General features: G+C 47.3%; 1 protein-coding gene across 1 annotated transcript in view; it reads left to right on the top strand.

Annotated features, from left to right (window-relative positions):
• Window positions 1-22,073, top strand: part of LOC138979130 (kinesin-like protein KIF20B) — an 87,016-nt gene that overhangs the window by 50,636 nt on the left and 14,307 nt on the right. Inside the window, exons 27-37 of the mRNA XM_070351940.1 lie at window positions 105-245; window positions 2,052-2,184; window positions 5,634-5,759; window positions 11,436-11,530; window positions 11,895-12,056; window positions 13,591-13,686; window positions 14,643-14,705; window positions 14,980-15,084; window positions 15,611-15,673; window positions 16,504-16,626; window positions 17,436-17,567. Coding sequence (XP_070208041.1) covers window positions 105-245; window positions 2,052-2,184; window positions 5,634-5,759; window positions 11,436-11,530; window positions 11,895-12,056; window positions 13,591-13,686; window positions 14,643-14,705; window positions 14,980-15,084; window positions 15,611-15,673; window positions 16,504-16,626; window positions 17,436-17,567 — 1,239 coding nt within the window. The remainder of the gene's footprint in view (window positions 1-104; window positions 246-2,051; window positions 2,185-5,633; window positions 5,760-11,435; window positions 11,531-11,894; window positions 12,057-13,590; window positions 13,687-14,642; window positions 14,706-14,979; window positions 15,085-15,610; window positions 15,674-16,503; window positions 16,627-17,435; window positions 17,568-22,073) is intronic.

Below are 22,073 nucleotides of genomic sequence, written 5' to 3' on the forward strand. Positions count from 1 at the left end.
ACACACACATACATTCACAAAAACACACACGCTATTGCAAATGAGAATGAAAAATAAAATTGTTACTGAAATAACATACTGAACTTTTCTTGTTTTGTCTGCAGCAACAAGAGAGGGAAGCCAAGCTGCGCAAGGAGCTGCAGGACTGCACCAAGATGGTCAACAGCGATCGCCTGGCGCAGCTGGAAGAACAACTGGCCAACAAAACGTCAGAGCTGGAACAGGCCAACCAGAGAGAAATGGAGGTAGGTTCACTTTCTCCTCCATTTTCCCTACTATTTAGGCCTCTTGTGAGGTTGATCATCACACTGGATGAAACTCAGAACATTCACTCTTCAGTCAATTTCTGTCTAAGACATAAGACTATGATAATGTGTTGTCCATGCAATTAAACAATGGATGGAAAAGTGTGGTTCATCTGCCCTAAAACAACCTAACAACATATATGACAAAAACCTTGAACATAAAAGATATATATACATGTATGAAGTAAGAACATCCGAAGTACTCCAGACAGGCGCGTATGCCCACATCCATGTGTCTATTATTTGTTGTTTCCGTGGTATCAGTATGATATAATGACTATTTGGTGTGCACAGAGACTGGACCAGTCCATAGTGAAGGGGGACAGTATGATATAATGCAGACCTGTTTACACTACACATTGAGCGTAGTAAACTACGAATTTGAATAATATACTACGCAAGTCTGTCGTTTTCTACGCAAACGGTATATATATATTTTTATTTTATTTATTTGTTTTTTTTTGTTTTTTTTTCGTCTTTACACCTGTTCCTTGTCGGTTGTCCCGTTGTGCTCTCACACCGCCCCGTCCCTGCACGCAAACGGTATTGTTTCGGCTACGCATATCACAATCCGTAATTTTCTTCATCTCCCTTGACCGATCCATTTTCCAATCCATGTTTTCGGCCAGCAGTCGTTGCGTTGTAGCTTGTTAATACCGAATAGGCTTCTCCAAGCAAATGCCAGGCACAACTGAACGCGTTACTGCCAAACCACGCGGGCGTTTCGACACAATGGCTGAACGCAGAGGTTGCGTGTTCGACCCTGGGTCAGGCCGCTATTTTCTCCCCCCCTTTCCTAACCTAGGTGGTGGGTTCAAGTGCTAGTCTTTCGGATGAGACGAAAAACCGAGGTCCCTTCGTGTACACTACATTGGGGTGTGCACGTTAAAGATCCCACGATTGACAAAAGGGTCTTTCCTGGCAAAATTGTATAGGCATAGATAAAAATGTCCACCAAAATACCCGTGTGACTTGGAATAATAGGCCGTGAAAAGTAGGATATGCGCCGAAATGGCTGCGATCTGCTGGCCGATGTGAATGCGTGATGTATTGTGTAAATAAAATTCCATCTCACACGGCATAAATAAATCCCTGCGCCTTGAATAAAAATTGAAAAAAAAAATCCCTGCGCTTAGAACTGTACCCACGGAATACGCGCGATATAAGCCTCATATTGATATTGATTGATTGAGGTGAAGATGAGAACTGTGAAGAAAATGACTCCGAAAGGCCACCGACCAAAAAGAAAAAGACGAGCAATGCGCCGAACCAAGTCTTTCTGCCAAAATATCATCAGGACTACCCATGCCTTGTCTCTTCGCGGAAAGGAAAACATCATGCTCATTGCACTGTCTGCAATTTCCATTTTTTCGTCAGTCAATCAATACATGTGGTAAAAAGTAGCAATCATTGTTCTTGTTGTTGTGATAGGTCGACGAGAAATTCTACACATTCAATTACAAAACTACACATTTGCCTCATTTTGCTCCCAGATAATACACATGCCATGTTTTAGGGGTAAACAGGTCTGTATAATGACTATTTGGTGTGCACAGAGACTGGACCAGTCCATAGTGAAGGGAGACAGTATGATATAATGACTATTTGGTGTGCACAGAGACTGGACCAGTCCATTGTGAAGGGAGACAGTATGATATAATAACTATGTTTGGTGTGCACAGAGACTGGACCAGTCCATTGTGAAGGGAGACAGTATGATATAATAACTATGTTTGGTGTGCACAGAGACTGGACCAGTCCATTGTGAAGGGAGACAGCAGTGTCCTACAGCAGCAGATTGCCACGCTGCGATCACAGCTGGACAGCAAGGACCAACTGCTGACCCGCTGTCAGCAACAACGCAACATCGCTGTGGCTGGTCAGTAATCAAGTGTGTGTGGATTTGGGAGAGGGGGAGGGGGGGGAACAAAGAAACACCTGCTTTAGGGGCCAGTTTCATAGGATCGCAGTGATCAGACTGACAGTGGGCTGACTGCGTTGTCACCCGACCGCTGTTGTTCGCAACATCTCTGTGGCTGGTCAGTCATCACTGTGTGTTGGTGGTTGTGCTTGTGTGTGTGTGTAGGTGGGGGGAGGGGGGGTGGCAACTAAAGACCAAGCTGCCAACTGTTACACTTTGAGCATAGCATGCTTCGTTCAGACAAATTGCTTCACTGTTACGCCAAGCTTAGAGTTGCTACGCTAACACAAATAATCTCAAGGATGAAAGGTTTGCTCTGTCTTGCGAGTCCTGTTGCTGGGGGCCCGGTAGCTCAGTTGGTAGAGCACTGGACTTGTGATCGAAAGGTCGCAGGTTCGAATTCGGGAGAAAAAGTGACACTACAGATACTCTCTATTGGACAATGGGAGAAAAGTGACACTACAGATACTCTCTATTGGACAAGGGGAGAAAAGTGACACTACAGATACTCTCTATAGGACAAGGGGAGACAAGTGACACTACAGATACTCTCTATAGGACAAGGGGAGACAAGTGACACTACAGATACTCTCTATTGGACAAGGGGAGAAAAGTGACACTACAGATACTCTCTATAGGACAAGGGGAGACAAGTGGCACTACAGATACTCTCTATAGGACAAGGGGAGACAAGTGACACTACAGATACTCTCTATAGGACAAGGGGAGACAAGTGACACTACAGATACTCTCTATAGGACAAGGGGAGACAAGTGACACTACAGATACTCTCTATTGGACAAGGGGAGACAAGTGACACTACAGATACTCTCTATTGGACAAGGGGAGAAAAGTGACACTACAGATACTCTCTATTGGACAAGGGGAGACAAGTGACACTACAGATACTCTCTATTGGACAAGGGGAGACAAGTGACACTACAGATACTCTCTATTGGACAAGGGGAGAAAAGTGACACTACAGATACTCTCTATTGGACAAGGGGAGACAAGTGACACTACAGATACTCTCTATAGGACAAGGGGAGACAAGTGACACTACAGATACTCTCTATTGGACAAGGGGAGAAAAGTGACACTACAGATACTCTCTATTGGACAAGGGGAGAAAAGTGACACTACAGATACTCTCTATAGGACAAGGGGAGACAAGTGACACTACAGATACTCTCTATAGGACAAGGGGAGACAAGTGACACTACAGATACTCTCTATAGGACAAGGGGAGACAAGTGACACTACAGATACTCTCTATAGGACAAGGGGAGACAAGTGACACTACAGATACTCTCTATAGGACAAGGGGAGAAAAGTGACACTACAGATACTCTCTATTGGACAAGGGGAGACAAGTGACACTACAGATACTCTCTATTGGACAAGGGGAGACAAGTGACACTACAGATACTCTCTATAGGACAAGGGGAGACAAGTGACACTACAGATACTCTCTATTGGACAAGGGGAGAAAAGTGACACTACAGATACTCTCTATTGGACAAGGGGAGAAAAGTGACACTACAGATACTCTCTATAGGACAAGGGGAGACAAGTGACACTACAGATACTCTCTATTGGACAAGGGGAGACAAGTGACACTACAGATACTCTCTATAGGACAAGGGGAGACAAGTGACACTACAGATACTCTCTATTGGACAAGGGGAGACAAGTGACACTACAGATACTCTCTATAGGACAAGGGGAGAAAAGTGACACTACAGATACTCTCTATAGGACAAGGGGAGACAAGTGACACTACAGATACTCTCTATAGGACAAGGGGAGACAAGTGACACTACAGATACTCTCTATAGGACAAGGGGAGAATAGTGACACTACAGATACTCTCTATAGGACAAGGGGAGACAAGTGACACTACAGATACTCTCTATAGGACAAGGGGAGAATAGTGACACTACAGATACTCTCTATAGGACAAGGGGAGACAAGTGACACTACAGATACTCTCTATTGGACAAGGGGAGACAAGTGACACTACAGATACTCTCTATAGGACAAGGGGAGAAAAGTGACACTACAGATACTCTCTATAGGACAAGGGGAGACAAGTGACACTACAGATACTCTCTATTGGACAAGGGGAGACAAGTGACACTACAGATACTCTCTATAGGACAAGGGGAGACAAGTGACACTACAGATACTCTCTATAGGACAAGGGGAGAATAGTGACACTACAGATACTCTCTATAGGACAAGGGGAGACAAGTGACACTACAGATACTCTCTATAGGACAAGGGGAGACAAGTGACACTACAGATACTCTCTATAGGACAAGGGGAGACAAGTGACACTACAGATACTCTCTATAGGACAAGGGGAGACAAGTGACACTACAGATACTCTCTATAGGACAAGGGGAGACAAGTGGCACTACAGATACTCTCTATTGGACAAGGGGAGACAAGTGACACTACAGATACTCTCTATTGGACAAGGGGAGAAAAGTGACACTACAGATACTCTCTATAGGACAAGGGGAGAAAAGTGACACTACAGATACTCTCTATAGGACAAGGGGAGACAGGTGACACTACAGATACTCTCTATAGGACAAGGGGAGACAAGTGGCACTACAGATACTCTCTATTGGACAAGGGGAGACAAGTGACACTACAGATACTCTCTATAGGACAAGGGGAGAAAAGTGACACTACAGATACTCTCTATTGGACAATGGGAGAAAAAAAACTTGACAAGTGCGAATCAGTACCTACACGCTTTCCCAAGGGATAGAAGCTCGAATTTCTTTGAGGGAATATCCCAAGGACAAGAATACTGCATATACCTGCTTCTTCTTGTTCAGCGTTCGACGGTTGTGTCACTCATGGTCTTAGGCCTGCTGATATTATGAACTGGCGGGGCGGGGATGTAGCTCAGTCGGTAGCGCGCTGGATTTGTATCCAGTTGGCCGCTGTCAGCGTGAGTTCGTCCCCACGTTCGGCGAGAGATTTATTTCTCAGAGTCAACTTTGTGTGCAGACTCTCCTCGGTGTCCGAACACCCCCGTGTGTACACGCAAGCACAAGACCAAGTGCGCACGAAAAAGATCCTGTAATCCATGTCAGAGTTCGGTGGGTTATAGAAACACGAAAATACCCAGCAGGCTTCCTCCGAAAGCGGCGTACGGCTGCCTAAATGGCGGGGTAAAAACGGTCATACACGTAAAAGCCGTGGGAGTTTCAGCCCATGAACGAACAAACAATGAACTGGCAAGTTCAGCGCATGTCTTCCACAGTTTAGCTTGTGGAGTTGTGCTCTCAGGCCAGGTCTGGTCATGCAGGCGCGCAAGCTTGTAGAAACTGTATTTATATACCAAATAGCAGTTGTTGCTTGATGTGAAAAGTGTGTGTGTGTTTCAGATGTGAAGGCCAACGAAGTGGTGCTGCAGCATCTGAAGGACGCCATGATGGAACAGGAGGAGACGATGGAGAAACAGGACACCGTCATCAGCGCCAAGGACGAGGAGATTGCCTCCCTTACAGCAGGTATGCTTACACCAGGCGTGGCCAGATCTAACCCATTTAACTCCCAAACCGGTCCAGCCGATACATACACAGAGAATACTACACGGCTTGCTGTGTCGTACCAGATTTACACGAGTTGTTTTTACCCCGCCATTAAGGCAGCCATACGCCGTTTTCAGAGGAAGCATGCTGGGTATTTTCGTGTTTCTATAACCCACCGAACTCTGACATGGATTACAGGATCTTTTCTGTGCGCACTTGGTCTTGTGCTTGCGTGTACACACGAAGGGGGATAAGCCACTAGCAGGTCTGCACATAAGTTGACCTGGGAGATCGGAAAAATCTCCACACTTAACCCACCAGGCGGCCGCGGCCGGGATTCGAACCCTCGACCTTCCGATTAAGAGGCCGACGTCTTACCACCCGGCCACAGCGCCCGTCGGGTTTCCATAATGACGTTTGTCTTGTGACTCTGGTATCATAAGCAGTCGAAAGCAGGTCCCTGCCAAATGAGCTTGACATAGAATCATTTACATGATGAACACACGTCTGGTTTGAACGATATTGTTAACTCATTGACGCAGTCTAACATGCTAAGATCTGAAAAGGCTACCCGTCTTAAAGAATTTTAAAGGGAAGCAACCCAACACAAAAAGTGTAAACACAGGCAAGGTAATGACTGTCTACCCGGGGAGTTACCTCCCATCCGGGGTTACATGACGTCACTTCCCCTGTAAACACCACGTGTAGCTCATACGACATTTCAGCCTACACTTGGAAGGTCGTGAAAATTTTGGCTCCGTGAGTGACTGCTTGCAGGTGTTTTTTTGGGCACCCACCGGTCACCTAACCCGTCTTTTGGCTTGCCACTACGTTTTTGGTGAGCTCTTTCCAATTTTGTCTTATTGTTGACAGGAATTTTCATTGTTATTGACAAATTTTCGTCCTTGTTTGGACTTGTTAAAATTTTTTGCTCAGTAACTTTGTGTTGTGCTGTGTTTTGCGCGTTAGTCATTATGGCTGATAGCGATAAGAAACGCGGTAAGGGTGATGCCAAGGGCCGGATTAAGGCAAAGTCTTCCTCAGATAAACCTCTGCCTAAAAGTTCTCCGCTCGTTTTGGTTTCTGACAAAGATAAAAACGTACTCTTGTCGGTTCCCATTTCTGCCCCCGTTAGCCTTAATGCTGGGGGGCAGCCTAGCATTCCCGTTACAACTGTGTCTGTGTCAGCTCGCCCGGTCGCAGTTTCTAGCGCGGGGCAAGCTGACATGGTTTCGTCGATTTTGCGTTCGCTGGTTCCAGAAATTCGTACCCTGGTGCGTGACGAATTACACCGAGCCACGCCGGCTCTCAGCGCTCCGCTTTCATCGGCAGTGGGTGGCGTTCACTCCTTGGCATCTTTTGTGTGCCTGTCGGAGACGCCCGCCCGTGATGTTGGTTCACTCTCGTCTTCTACTGCTCTTGCTTGGAGCTCAGACGGTAAGTCGAACTGCTCCGCCGGCTTTCGCGAAGCCACCGGACGCTCTCTTTTGAGCAACAGTTCTTGGTCGCAGGCTCGCTACCTGCAAACTTCCTGCCAGTCAGGATATGCTGCTCCGTCTAGTTCCGATCGTACAGCGAGTAGGGCTATGACGGAGCAAGGGCGGCTTCCGCTTGCGGAAGTCGCGTTTCCGGGTTTTCCCGGAAACGAAGGTCAATCTGGCACACCCACGAAGGTCCCTGCTGGTGTCGACTGTGGACTGGCCTTTCGGCCACCGGGCTTCCGGCCCCAGTCCTCGCAGCAGACGTTTCCGCTGTACGCGGCTCCGTCGGCAGCGCTTCCGGCTCCGCCCGGTTTTCCTAGTCTCTTGCACACTGCTCCTACACGAATGTCAGTGGGTGAGAGACCGGGTACGTCCTTTGAGCTTCCGGGACAGTCTTCACAGCACTTGTCTAGTGCGATGTCGACTTCCGGTTCAGTTCCGGCGGCAATGGTGACTGCGTCTTCCGGCTCTGCGTTTCCTGTTGATCAGGATATGAGCCAGGATGATTTCCGGCTTACCGGTTCTCCGGTTTCCGGTTTTCCTGCACACCATACTGCTGCTGGTTCATTGGGCTATGATCGGGACGCTTCGCTCGACTATGCAGACACGCAGTCTGTAGTCAGTGAAGCTGCTCGTTCTGGATTTCCGTCTCAGCTTCGACTGGCGCTTGAGGACGCGGCGGAAGTTACATCCAGATACTTTGCAGAGGGGGCAGTGGCTTTGCCTACGTCGGCTTCTGCCGCTCCCTCCGCGATGGCGGATTTTCGGTACGAGAAGGAGGATGCTTCCCGCTTTCGTTTCGCCGAATCCCCATCAGTCGCCTACCAGCTTTCTCAGGTGCTGGCGCGACCCTCTCCTGCGGGACGGTCGCAGCCGGGCATCGCTGTTCCTCTGCTGGTACCTTACGGACCGGCTCCGGAACTGGCTCGGGCTTGGCTGGCTTCGGATACGCAAGCGTCTTCTTTTGTGCCCACACATCACAAGAAGTTTGCTTTACCGAAGACAGGTCGCTCTTGGCTTGCTCCTTTTGCCCTTCCGCGTGCACCGCTTCCGGTCACGCCGGAGTTGGCTTCGTTGCTGGCAAAGCCTATCAAGAGTGATTCGGGGATTGTTCTCCCCGAACATACCCTCATGGCATCGGAGGAGATTAGTCGTCAGCTTTTAGAGTTGGCTTCGATCTCCGAGACGCTCCTGCGTTCCCTTACCAGGGCTATGACCGAGACGCTGGACCCCTTTGTCCTCGCGGTCGAGCAGGACGCTGATGACATCTCAACTCTTCTTTCGGCTCTGGCTAGAGTCAATGAAGAGCAAATGAGGTTGTCAGCGATGCAGTACGCACATACGGTCATGAGCAGGAGAGATCTTTTTCTGGGTCACTCTCAGTTCACGGACCAGTCCACTTGTGACACACTGCGGGCGTCTCCCATGACAGAGGGCTCTCTGTTTGGCCGTCTGGCGTTCGACGCCAGGAAGACTGAAATACAGATGAACAGGGATTCTCAGTTCTCTGATTTCTCTCTGCAGGCGTTCAAGCAGGCCAAGCCTTCACAGGCTCAGCCCGCTCCGCCTAAACAGCCTCAGGCCTCTGGTTCTTCCAGGCCTGCCGGACAGAAGAAGGCCAGATCGGCTTCTCGTGGCTCGAGAAAAAGATCGGCGCCCGGCAAGGGGCGAGGCGGCTCTGGTAGCAAGCCTCACCCCCAATGAAGTGCTCCCGGTCCCACCACCCCCCCGCCCTCCACTCTGGTGATGGCGGGGGGCCCTTCAAGGGCACTTTCTCACTGGGCGGCCCTAGTGCACAGCCAGTGGATCGTGGGCGTCGTGGGATCGGGCTTTCGTCTGCTTTGGGGCGAAAGAAAGGCACCTCTGTCGCGGCGTCTGCCGGGCTTCAAGCCTCCCTCCTCGCCAGAAGCAAGGTCCGTCCTCCAGGCGGAAATCGTTGCTCTGGTGCAGAAGGGCGCGGTGGAGAGGGTCTTAGACCACACGTCCCTCGGCTTTTACGGGCGGCTGTTTGCCGTCCCAAAGGCCTCGGGGGCGTGGCGTCCCGTCCTGGACCTATCGCATCTCAATACTTTCCTGAGAACGATACGGTTCAAGATGGAGACGCCCGCGTCGGTCAGAGACTCCCTCCGCCCGGGAGACTGGGCGACCTCCATAGACCTGACGGATGCATACTTCCATATTCTGGTGCATCCGTCCGACCGGAAATGGCTCCGTTTCCGGTGGGACGATCAGGTCTACCAGTTCCGCGCTCTGCCTTTCGGGCTGTCTCTCGCACCTTGGGTCTTCACCATGGTCGTGAGACAGTTATGCGCACTGGTGAGGTCGCAGGGTATACGGCTGAGAGCATACCTGGACGATTGGCTGGTTCTGAACCAAAGCCAGTCTGGGTGCTCCAGTCATACCCAGGCGGTTCTTCGTCAAGCCCACCAGCTGGGTTTTTCGATCAACCGGACAAAGTCGGAGTTGGTGCCGTCACAGACGTTCACTTATCTGGGGATGTCTTTCTGCACGGTTACATGGACGGTCCGGCCTTCTCAGAGGAGGGTGGACAAGCTCCAAACCATTCTCCGCGCCACTTTGTCTCTCTCGAGGGCTTCCCTCCGGACGCTGGCCTCCATCTTGGGACAGATGGAGTCCATGGCTCTCTTGGTGCCTCTGGGCAGGGTACACAAACGCCCGTTTCAGCTTGCACTGAAACCGTATGTGGACTCTGCCTGCGTGGACTGGGACGTCCTCATCCCTTTGCAGGGATGGTTCCAGTCAGCGACCCTTCCGTGCCGATTGTCCTGCCCCCCCCAGACACAGACCTCTTTACGGATGCGTCTCTGATGGGCTGGGGTGCACACACAGACCGACAGACTGCGTCGGGCCTGTGGTCGGCAGAGCAGAGCCATTGGCACATAAACTTGCTGGAGCTAGAGGCCGTGGCCCTGGCTCTGGCGGAGTTTCGGCCCTCCCTTCACGCCAAGCATGTTCGTCTGTTCACAGACAACACGACTGTGGCAGCTTATCTGAACAAGCAGGGAGGGTCGCGGTCCCCGTCTCTCTCGGGCAGGACCTGCGAGATTCTGACCTGGTGCTGGCAACACCAGATCACTCTCTCGGCCAGGTACCTCCCGGGGAGTTTGAACACTCTGGCGGACGCGCTCAGTCGCTCCGACAGAGTGCTTCAATCAGAGTGGACGATCACTCACGGGGCACTGCTTCGTCTCTGGGCCCTTGTCCCAAAGCCTCTGGTGGACCTCTTTGCCACCCGCTTTTCGAAGAGGCTGCCGATCTTCGTCTCGCCATTCCCGGACCCCGAGGCTTGGCAGACGGATGCATTGGCCTTTCCGTGGACAAGGCTCCAGGCCTACGCCTTTCCTCCCTTCCAGTTACTCGGCCGAGTGATCCGGAAGGCGGAAATGGAGGGTCCGGATCTTCTCCTGGTTGCGCCCCTGTGGCCCTCACAGGCGTGGTTCCCGGACCTTCTGAGGCTCGCTCACGGCCCACCAATCCCTCTCGCTCTCGCAAGAGGAGAGTTGGTTCAGCCTCGCACCGGCATTCCACACGAGGATCCCTCAATCCTGAAACTTCACGTGTGGAAGTTGTCCGGTCTTCACTGAGGCGTTCCGGTGCTTCTGAGCAGACATTGGACCTGGTGGAACGCTCTCATAGGGCTTCCACTTCGTCGGTGTACTCGTCTCACTGGAAGGCCTGGGCGACCTGGTGTCAGGCCCGTGGTTTGGACGCGCTGGCTCCTCGTTCCATGCACGTCGCGAACCACCTTGCGTTTCTTTCCTCTCAAGGAGCGTCTGCTTCCTCCTTGAGGGTGCGAAGATCCGCCATCGCCGTCACGCTACGGCAGCTGGGACGCTCGATCGACGTCACTGGCGTCATCTCAAGGGTGATCAAGGGCGCTGCTCTCAAAGAGTCCGCTTCTCGTTCTTCCCTCCCGAAGTGGGATCTCTTTCTGGTACTCGAATTTCTTCGTTCCGCAGAATTTGAACCTTTGGCCGCGGCTAGTTTCGCTAGCCTTACGCGCAAAACGCTTTTTCTCCTGCTTGTAGCTACGGCTCGCAGGGGAAGTGAGATTCACGCCCTGGACTGTAGCACATTTGAGTAATGTGTGGTGGATATAGACAGGTTGGACTGTAGCACATTTGAGTAATGTGTGACTTTGTTTGACTTTCAGCTGCAGAGAAGGAGCTGTCTGAGGTCAAGAAAGCCTGCGCTAAGGACACTTCTCTCCTTTTGGAGAAGGAGAAAAAACTCAAACAGACCATTCAAGTGAGTGTTGTATGACTGTTACATGTACAGTGGAACCCTTCTCTTACTCCAAGAAAAGTGTTGAGGATGCAAGTTGTTTGTTCATTGCCTATTGTGATTTTTTGCCGACTTTTAATTGGCCCTTTCCGTTTTTGTCCGGTCGATTTTGAGAGTATCCTTATTTGAGCGGTGATCACATGATCCTTGTAAAAGAAATCTTTAATCCGAAAGGTGATCAAGAAATTCAAGTGATTGGCCTTAACTGACATAGAACGTTTGAATGAAATGACACAGGAATTAATGCTTTTATTTGGGTGTGAAATTTGTCGCAATAATTATTTGGCGAAGTTTATTTCTGTCATTGTTCCATTTGTTCCTGTGACAGTCACTGGAAAAAGAAGTATCAGATCTGCGAGTCAAGCTGGAGAGAGAAGGGACAGAACTGCGAGTCAAGCTGGAGAGAGAAGGGACAGAACTGCGAGTCAAGCTGGACAGAGAAGTTACAGATCTGCGAGACAAGCTGGAGAAAGAAGAGGCGAAGAAGAAGGTAAGGGAAATCCCAGATCTTATCAGCATCTTATTAGCACTTTGTACCTGTACACATGGTATCTGGCATTGTGGTGTGCTCACAACTGATGCCATCACTCATTCCAATACAGACTTTTACAGACTGCCAGGAGAATGGTTTCTTCATTACTCTCACTTTTTCATATTAACAGCCCTTTGTTTCCCAGAACCCTCTTTGTATAGTTTTAAAGGGGGGGGGGGGGGGGGGGGGTCTAATCTGGGAACAGTAGGTTGTAAGAGAAAGGGGTCTTTGAAAATGGGGGTTACAGACCTGGGAATCCATACGATTTCGCCGTATTTTGTACGCATGATTGTCGAGAATACGCTCAGTACGGTCAGTGGGAAAAAAATACGACGAGAAAAATTCTTAGACTACTTTTCTTCACAAGGCAAGCCTATCCTGAAGCCGATCCAGTATTTTGGCACATGATTACGTCACTATATTAGCCGCCCGGTCGAAAAAAATATAATCGGATCGTGTCAATCAATCAAAACAACCAGGCAAACAAAAGTACGGTATTTGGCAAAATCGGCGCCGAGAATAAACAAGTGAAACAAAGAAGAAAAGTGAAAAAGTTTGAAGAAAAAGATCACACACACACAATTTGTAACCAACACACACATGTAGTCCCGCCCGGAATAAGCTTTTTTGGGATGATTTACTACTTTTGCGCACATTTCGAGCAGACGAAAACACAACATGGCGGCTCTCGCTCCTCCAACTATCGCGAGACACAAAAAAACAAAATCTTGTACGCGCGAGATCCTGATACATCCGGTGTTTCTCTGTACGCTTGTCACGACGACTTGTTGACAAACGAAGATTCGCGAAAGAAAGAGAAAAGCGCCGAGTCTTGAGTAGAGAGTTAATAAAGTACCGGTAATCGCTAATCGAGCGAAATGAAAATCCGCGGCGACTTCCATTTGGTGAATGCTATTCAAGTTTAGGTAACGTTTTAGCCGCATCTTTTTATAAGCCGCAATCCAATTTTTTTTTTTTAAGTCGCAGCTTGTAGTCCGTCAAATACGGTACAGTTTTTGTCAGTAAAAATTGAACAAAACGATTGTTTTAAATGTATAGGTAAACTTAATTAACGGTGTGACGGACGCGCATGAGGCATGTTTTAATCATGGATGTGCAAACGCTGTGTGGAGTACGCTCATTTTTTTGAAAATACACCAAGTTTGTTTGAGAATACTCAAAGTGCAAAACAGGGGTTCCCAGGTCTGGGGTTAATTTACGAACGTTATGAACAGAACATTTAAGAAAGGAGACATGCACCCATCCACACACCCACACGCACACAAACATACCCTCACCACAACACACACACTATTGCAAATGAGAATAAGATAAAATTGTTGATGAAAGAACATACTGAACTTTTCTTTCTTCCTGCATGCTCCCTCCACATTGCATGCTTAGCTCTGTGTGCCTTCAACCATGTTTTGTAATTCCTCCCTTTCCATTTCTTCATCGATTTGTCTCATTGTTTCATTTGTTCGTGTGACAGGCACTAGTGAAAGAAGCGACAGATCTGCGAGACAGGCTGGAGAGAGAAGTGTCAGATCTGCGAGACAAGCTGGAGAGAGAAGTGGCGGAGAAGCAGGTAAGATGAAATCCAAAATCTTATCAGCATCTTATTAGCTTTTTGTACCTGTACACATGGTATCTGGCATTGTGGTGTACTCACAACTTATGCCATCACTAATTCCAATACAGACTTTAAGTCACTGGTGGTAATTTCAATACAGACTTTAAGTCACTCTTGATAATTCCAATACAGACTTTAAGTCACTGGTGGTCATTTCAATACAGACTTTTAAGTCACCGGTGGTAATTTCAATACATACTTCAATCAATCAATCAATCAATGAGTCTTATATCGCGCATATTCCGTGGGTACAGTTCTAGGCGCTCTGCAGTGATGCCGTGTGAGATGAAATTTTATACGGCCAGTAGATTGCAGCCATTTCGGCGCATATTTACCTTTCACGGCCTATTATTCCAAGTCACACGGGTATAGGTAGACAATTATTAACTGTGCCTAAGCAATTTTGCCAGGAAAGACCCTTTTGTCAATCGTGGGATCTTTAACGTGCACACCCAATGTAGTATAGACTTTAAGTCACTGGTGGCAATTTCAATACAGACTTTAAGTCACTCTTGATAATTCCAATACAGACTTTAAGTCACTGGTGGTCATTTCAATATAAACTTTAAGTCACTGGTGGTAATTTCAATACAGACTTTAAGTCACTGGTGGTAATTTCAATACAGACTTTTAAGTCACCAGTGGTAATTTCAATACAGACTTTAAGTCACTGGTGGTAATTTCAATACAGACTTTTAAGTCATTGGTGGTAAACCACTCGAGGTTAATGTATTCATAAGCCACATCTGGCCGCAATACAGGGCGGGGGAGGAGAGGGTTGCTGTGGGGGGGGGGGGGGGGGGGGGTGCATGCTCTCCTCACCTTGCATGCTTAGCGCTCCGTGCCTTCAATCATGTTTTGTAATTGCTTTGTATCCATTTCTGTCACTGTTCCATTTGTTTCTGTGACAGTCACTGGAGAAAGAAGCGACAGAGCTGCGAGACAAGCTGGAGAGAGAAGGGGCGGAGAAGAAGGTATGGGAAATCCCAACTTAAAATAGATTCAGACCTTTATGCTCGCTTAGTTTTATGGCCTGTGGTAATAGACTAGTGACTAGTTGTGCAACTTCAGTAACGCTTGACTACCACTGCGGTATTATTTTCCAAAGGGAGGAAGGCTTAACGTCCGTAATTGGGAACTTTGTGAACATGTGATGCCAGAGTCTGCTTTGATCTGTCCTCAGTCTCATGATGGTCACTGAATCTTGTGGTTTTGTCTGCTAAACTTTTCTTGCCATGCGTGTGTTAGGACGGGCGTGAGGCAGAGAAGGAGCTGTCCAAAGTCAAGAAAGCCTGCGCAAAAGACACTGCTCTCTTCTTGGAGAAGGAGACAAAACTCAAACAGACCATTCACGTGAGTGTTGTATCAATGTTACAATACAGTGGAACCCCTCTCTTACTCCAAGAAAAGTGTTGAGGATGGAAGTTGTTTGTTCATTTCAATGTTACTTATTCTCTCGAGCGCCAGGAGAATGGTTTTCGCATTACTCTTCCTTGTTCATATTAACAGCCCTTTGTTTTCCAGATCCCTCGGTGTGTAGTTAAAGGGGGGGAGGGGTGAGGGGCTGGGTCTTATTGGGGAACGTTAGGTCGCAAGAGAGAGGGGTGTTAAAAAATGGAGGGCAATTTACTGACGTTATCAACAGAAAATGTGAGAAAGGAGACACTCACACACGCACGCACACACCCACGCAAACACCGACACACACACATGTGCGCACACACACACACACTATTTGATAATCTTGATGCAGTGGCAAGTTATAAGCTAAGATTTTTTGGACAAAACAAGGGCTCCGTGCGTTCAACCATGTTTTGTAATTGCTTCCTATCAATTTCTGCATCTATTTGTGTCATTGTTTAATTTGTTCCTGTGACAGTCACTGGAGAAAGAAGTAACAGATCTGCGAGTCAAGCTGGAGAAAGAAGAGGCAGAGATGAAGGTACGAGAAATCCCAACTCTTATCAACATCTTATTAGCACTTTGTACCTGTACCAGTTGTATAGGGTGACCCCCCCAAAATATGCAACCCACTAAAGTGCTATCAACTCCTGATTTTGTTCAGCAAAATATTAATTTTGACATTAGCTTGAGATAGGGGATGATAAGTTCACAAAGTTTAAACTTTGTATGTTAAATGGTCGGACTTTTATTCTACATGTATTTCAGAAATGAATTCCAAATGCGGGGATTGACTCAAAAGTACGAGGTTTAGCACTGAGTGGAAGCCACACTAACCCAATTTTAGCTTTGTGTACGGTATTATTTTCCTAAGGGAGGCAGGCTTCACTCCCGTAATGTGGACAGTTTTGATGTGATGCCAGAGTGCAGTGGCCGGTCCTCAGTCTCGTGATGGTCACGGGATCTTGTCGCGAAGCTTTACTTGCCATGTGTGTGTCAGGAGTGGTGAGGGGGCCCTGGTAGCTCACGTGGTAGAATACTGGATTTGTGATCCTAGAGTCGTGGGTTCGAATCCGGGCTGGGACGGACACGGGTCAACTTTATGTGCAGAACCAGAGACGTTATCCATGTCACACCCCCCCGTGTCACCACAGTGGCACGAAAAAGACCTCGGTCATTCTGCCATAAGTGGCTAGTGCAGATGGCTGATACCAGCTAAACAGGCATACACTGACTTGTGTATCTCATCCAAAGTCGGGGTAACACCCAGGAACATGCCCCTAATGGCTTTGCTGTGAGGGCGTACGACTTGAATTTCTCTGTGTGTGTCAGGAGTGGCATGCTAAGCGTTGCTTGCTGTATGTGTTTCAGGAGTGGCGCGAGGCGCGGGACAAGCTGGTGGAGCAGATGGACGGGCTGATGACACAGCAGCTGGAGGAGAACAAGGCACTCAAACTACAGCTTGAGGAGGACCAGCAGCACTACGGGAAACTCGTCAGTACATCATTCAGTTCTATCTCTCTCTATTGTCTGTCTGTATGGTTGTCTCTGATTCTTTCTGTATCTCTCTCTGTCTGTCTGTTTGTATTTTGGTCTCTCTCTCCTTCTCTCTCTCTCTCTCTCTCCCTCCCTCTCTCTCTCTCTCTCTCTCTCTCTCTCTCTCTCTCTCTCTCTCTCTCTCTCTCTCTCTCTCTCTCTCTCTCTCTCACTCACTCACTCTACGTCTCTCCTGTATCTATTTATCTCTCTCTCTGTCTGTGTGTCTGTCTGTGTGTCTGTCTCTCTCTCCTCTCTCTCTCTCTCTCTCTCTCTCTCTCTCTCTCTCTCTCTCTCTCTCTCTCTCTCTCTCTCATAATCTTCTAGGTTAGCTTGGGACTGAAGGAGCAGTAAATCCCTTTCCCTTCAACACACAAACTTTACTTCATGTTTGACTTTATCATGATGTGCTTTGACGTAACGGTGGGATGACGTAACTTCATGTTTGACTTTATCATGATGTGCTTTGACGTAACGGTGGGATGACGTAACTTCATGTTTGACTTTATCATGATGTGCTTTGACGTAACGGTGGGATGACGTAACTTCATGTTTGACTTTATCATGATGTGCTCTGACGTAACGGTGGGATGACGTAACTTCATGTTTGACTTTATCATGACGTGCTTTGACGTAACGGTGGGATGACATAACTTCATGTTTGACTTTATCATGATGTGCTTTGACGTAACGGTGGTATGACGTAACTTCATGTTTGACTTTATCATGATGTGCTTTGACGTAACGGTGGGATGACTTGCCAACAGCTGGACGCAGAGCGGCGAGAGAAGCAGGAATTGAAGCGAGAACTGAAGGTGGTGACCAGAGCCAAGGATTCTGTGCTCACTGACCTTCGTCATGGCAACCACCAACTGCAGGTAGAGCTGGCTCTGGCACAGGTATTTACCCCCTGTAACCAGTGTGACAGGGCCGTCGCATGCTGCCACGCAATCGTACAATGCATCAAACACAATGCTGTTTGGTTGTTACCCCTCCCCCTCCCCCCAAAAGTAAAAGTAACCTGTCGAAAAATATTGGGTAGGTAGATAACGTTTTGTTTCTTTAAAAAATAAAAAATAAATTCTGGAGTGCGTCTGGGTTTTTTTAATGAAAAAAAATAGGGTTGGCGGGAGCAACATAGGGTACGTCGGATCATCAGTGGGAGGGGGTTATGAGAATTCAAATTTCCATCAGGAATTGAGAAAGCCCTGATTTGGAATTGTTTAGCTCAAATAAATAATCACTAGCATGCAGCTGTTTGCTATTTCTTGTGAGTCCCGGTACTCATTTCCTATTCTCACTGCGTGTAGCGGTCAGAATGTGTGTCATAGAACATTGTCCACACTGAAACGTGGCGCTGCAGACACGCTGTACTGGACATTGTTTCTTTTTTTCTGAAATAACTTTTCTTAAATGTTTATATTTTTGGGCGGAATAGCCTAAATTTGGATGTGCGAATGAATATTAGACAATGCTACACTAAAACACCATCTGCTATGCAGAAAATGTCAAAACAATGTAAATTGCTACACTTGAGGTTTGACGAGGGTTGTCAGGTCAGCAAGCATTGTACGATTCCATGGCAACGTCTGACCACAGCTTACCCCACTCCTCTGTGCACGTCAAGCCTCTTTCACTCTGGTCAAGGGCAAAAAGTAGCTTCCATTTATCACAGGACAGTTTGTTTGCCGTTTGGTGCAGTGGAACCCCTCTTAAGTCTTTTGAGACACCCCAATGTAAGACTCCCTCCCTTGTAACACCTTCATTTTTCACATGTTGTGTTCATAACCTCTGTAAATTTACCTCCATTTTAAGACTCCCTCAATTTTTAAGACCTGATTTTCTCAGATGTGTACAAAGAAGAGTTACAAGTAACAAAAGTAATGGTTCTGTGCCACTTATTTACCTTGCTAAAACCATTTTGGAAACATCCCTAACACATTGGAAGATAAGTGGCAGAGCATTATTATTTTTGTTTGATAGACATGTCTTTTTTTTTTTAATTCTTGCTTTTGAACGTAACGGATTCTTCACATGAAGAGAATTTCATTTTTCACGTTAGAACTTAGATTCCACTTGGACACATACAGTGGAACCCCCCATTAACACTCGTAACAAATGCTCATTAGGCCAGAATTTTTTTTTACGGTAACATTGGCAAAAAAAATAGGGGCGGTAGGTTGGGATTTTTAATTTTTTTTTTCTCCCAAAAACCATATTTTTAAGTTATTTTGCCAAAAAACTGATTTTTTTTTTCTCCCAAATTAATGCCAAAAAAAGTCTAGGGTCGCGCGAAAAAATAGGGTCGGTCGGGATACCGTAAACAGACTTTTTTTTGTTGTTGCCTTAGTATCAGCTTGTAAAACATATTAAAGGGGATTATTCTGATAACCATTGTTGGTTATTCGCAGTTAGTCATATCATTATATAAACTAGATGAGAAAACAATCACAATGAATGATTTGAAATGATGAAAACTTTGAGACAAGGAGTGAAGGAGGCTTGTTCTTTTTCTACCCAGCTTTACTTTGGTTATCTGTTCCATTATTTTGTTTTCCTTCTTTTTCTTTCTTCAAATTGTGTGTGGTTTTTGTTTTGTTTGTACAAATTCAGCAAATTTTGTCTGTTGCTCTACATTATTTAAATTTAAATTTATTTAAAGTCTTGTTTATTTGTTGACCTTGATTATTGCATGCAATTGAGATATGTGCATTTGCTGATTCAAGTTTCCCTTAATTCTTATTAATCTCTTTTGCATGCTAACTCTGTTTTTGTTTAATAGTTTGCACGTGATTATTTATTTTTCAAATCAACATTTACTCATTTATGTATTTATTTGCTTGGCTGAGTAGGTGTTGAATAGATGAATTTCGGAAATAATTGTCAAGGGGGCCTGGTAGCTCAGTTGGTAGAGCACTGGACTTGTGATCGAAAGGTCGCAGGTTCGAATTCGGGCCGGGACGGACACGGGTCAACTTTATGTGCAGACCCAGAGACGGAAGCCATGTCCCACCCCCGTGTCATCAGAATGGCACGTAAAAGACCTTGGTCATTCTGCCATAAGTGCAGGTGGCTGAATACACCTAAACACGCAGACACCTGGGTAGCGCGACTCTGTTGCTGCTAGCTTTCCACTGGGAGGAAGCGACCTGAATTTCCCGGCGATGAGACAATAAAGTAATGAAAATGAAAAAATGAAAGATTTTATGGGTTGCGGCAGAGTTTCTTTTCATGGCAAACATCGAATCAAGCTACACGTGAAGTGTCCACACGTGGTCGCTCGATCTGTGCACTGAGGAACTCAATCACATTCGAAATGCCGATTGTCAACTCGGAAGTTTGTACTTTCGAACAAAAAAAGTGTTGTATAGAGCGAACGATGAAGAATGCATAGATCGGAGTAATTCCTCAATGAGATGTCGGTCGTTCGCATGATTTCACTTCCAGAGAGCATCCCCTCGTACAGAGACACGTTATTCCCTAGCGATTGGTCTACACTGTCACATGTGGCTAGACTCAGCGTTTCCATGGAAACAAGGGAAAGCAGCTCTTCCACAACCAATGAAAACTTATTTCCGAACATCGTCAACATCAAGATGACGAGAGTCGCTCTCTTTATTTCTCTCTTTCTCCCTCTCTCCCCCTCCCTCCCTGTTTTATTTCACCTACGTAACACACTTTTGGCACTTGCATTATTTTCTTAGTTTCTACGTCATTCGTCATTCCCTTTGACTCTAACTATCTTGATGTTGAGATCGAGTTCAACGCCCACTCAGCCTGGTTCCTTGCTTGTTTTGTTTATTAGTTGATTGAACGTCTGTCCACCACAAACACCATTAGGTTGATGTGCTCGTCAATGTTTTGTCTATACAGTGGAACCTCCCTTTTATGACCTTCACAAATCTGAGAAAATCAGATCTTCAATCAATCAATCAATATGAAGCTTATATCGTGCGTATTCCGTGGGTACAGTTCTAAGCGCAGGGATTTATTTTTTCTTATATATTTTTTTTATGCAATTTATATCGCGCACATATTCAAGGCGCAGGGATTTATTTATGCCGTGTGAGATGGAATTTTTGAACACAATACATCACGCATTCACATCGGCCAGCAGATCGCAGCCATTTCGGCGCATATCCTACTTTTTCACGGCCTATTATTCCGAGTCACACGGGTATTTTGGTGGACATTTTTATCTATGCCTATACAATTTTGCCAGGAAAGACCCTTTTGTCAATCGTGGGATCTTTAACGTGCACACCCCAATGTAGTGTACACGAAGGGACCTCGGTTTTTCGTCTCATCCGAAAGACTAGCACTTGAACCCACCACCTAGGTTAGGAAAGGGGGGAGAAAATTGCTAACGCCTTGACCCAGGGTCGAACTCGCAACCTCTCGCTTCCGAGCGCAAGTGCGTTGACTCGGCCACCCAGTGCGTTACCACTCGGCCACCCAGTGCGTTACCACTCGGCCACCCAGTCCCGTTACCACTCGGCCACCCAGTGCGTTACCACTCGGCCACCCAGTGCGTTACCACTCGGCCACCCAGTCCGTTACCACTCGGCCACCCAGTGCGTTACCACTCGGCCACCCAGTGCGTTACCACTCGGCCACCCAGTCCCGTTACCACTCGGCCACCCAGTCCCGTTACCACTCGGCCACCCAGTCCCGTTACCACTCGGTCACCCAGTCCCGTTACCACTCGGCCACCCAGTCCCGTTACCACTCGGCCACCCAGTCCCGTTACCACTCGGCCACCCAGTCCCGTTACCACTCGGCCACCCAGTCCCGTTACCACTCGGCCACCCAGTGCGTTACCACTCGGCCACCCAGTGCGTTACCACTCGGCCACCCAGTGTGTTACCACTCGGCCACCCAGTGCGTTACCACTCGGCCACCCAGTTGTTACCACTCGGCCACCCAGGAGGGAGTCGTGAAATGGGGGTCAATGTATAGATGTTGTGAACACAACATCAGAGAATACAGGGTGTGAAAAGGGAGGTTCCACTGTATAATTAAATGTTCCATAAACTAACCTTTCTTTTGTTTTGATTTTTGACTCACATGCGAAGCAAAAGTGAGTCTATGTACTCACCCGAGTCGTCCGTCCGTCCGTCCGTCCGTCCGTCCGGACGTCCGTCCGTCCGGACGTCCGTCCGGAAAACTTTAACGTTGGATATTTCTTGGACACTATTCAGTCTATCAGTACCAAATTTGGCAAGATGGTGTATGATGACAAGGCCCCAAAAAACATACATAGCATCTTGACCTTGCTTCAAGGTCAAGGTCGCAGGGGCCATACATGTTGTCTAAAAAACAGCTATTTTTCACATTTTTCCCATTTTCTCTGAAGTTTTTGAGATTCAATACCTCACCTATATATGATATATAGGGCAAAGTAA

Source organism: Littorina saxatilis, linkage group LG10 (genome assembly GCF_037325665.1).
Source record: "Littorina saxatilis isolate snail1 linkage group LG10, US_GU_Lsax_2.0, whole genome shotgun sequence".
Classification (NCBI taxonomy): Eukaryota; Metazoa; Mollusca; class Gastropoda; order Littorinimorpha; family Littorinidae; genus Littorina; species Littorina saxatilis.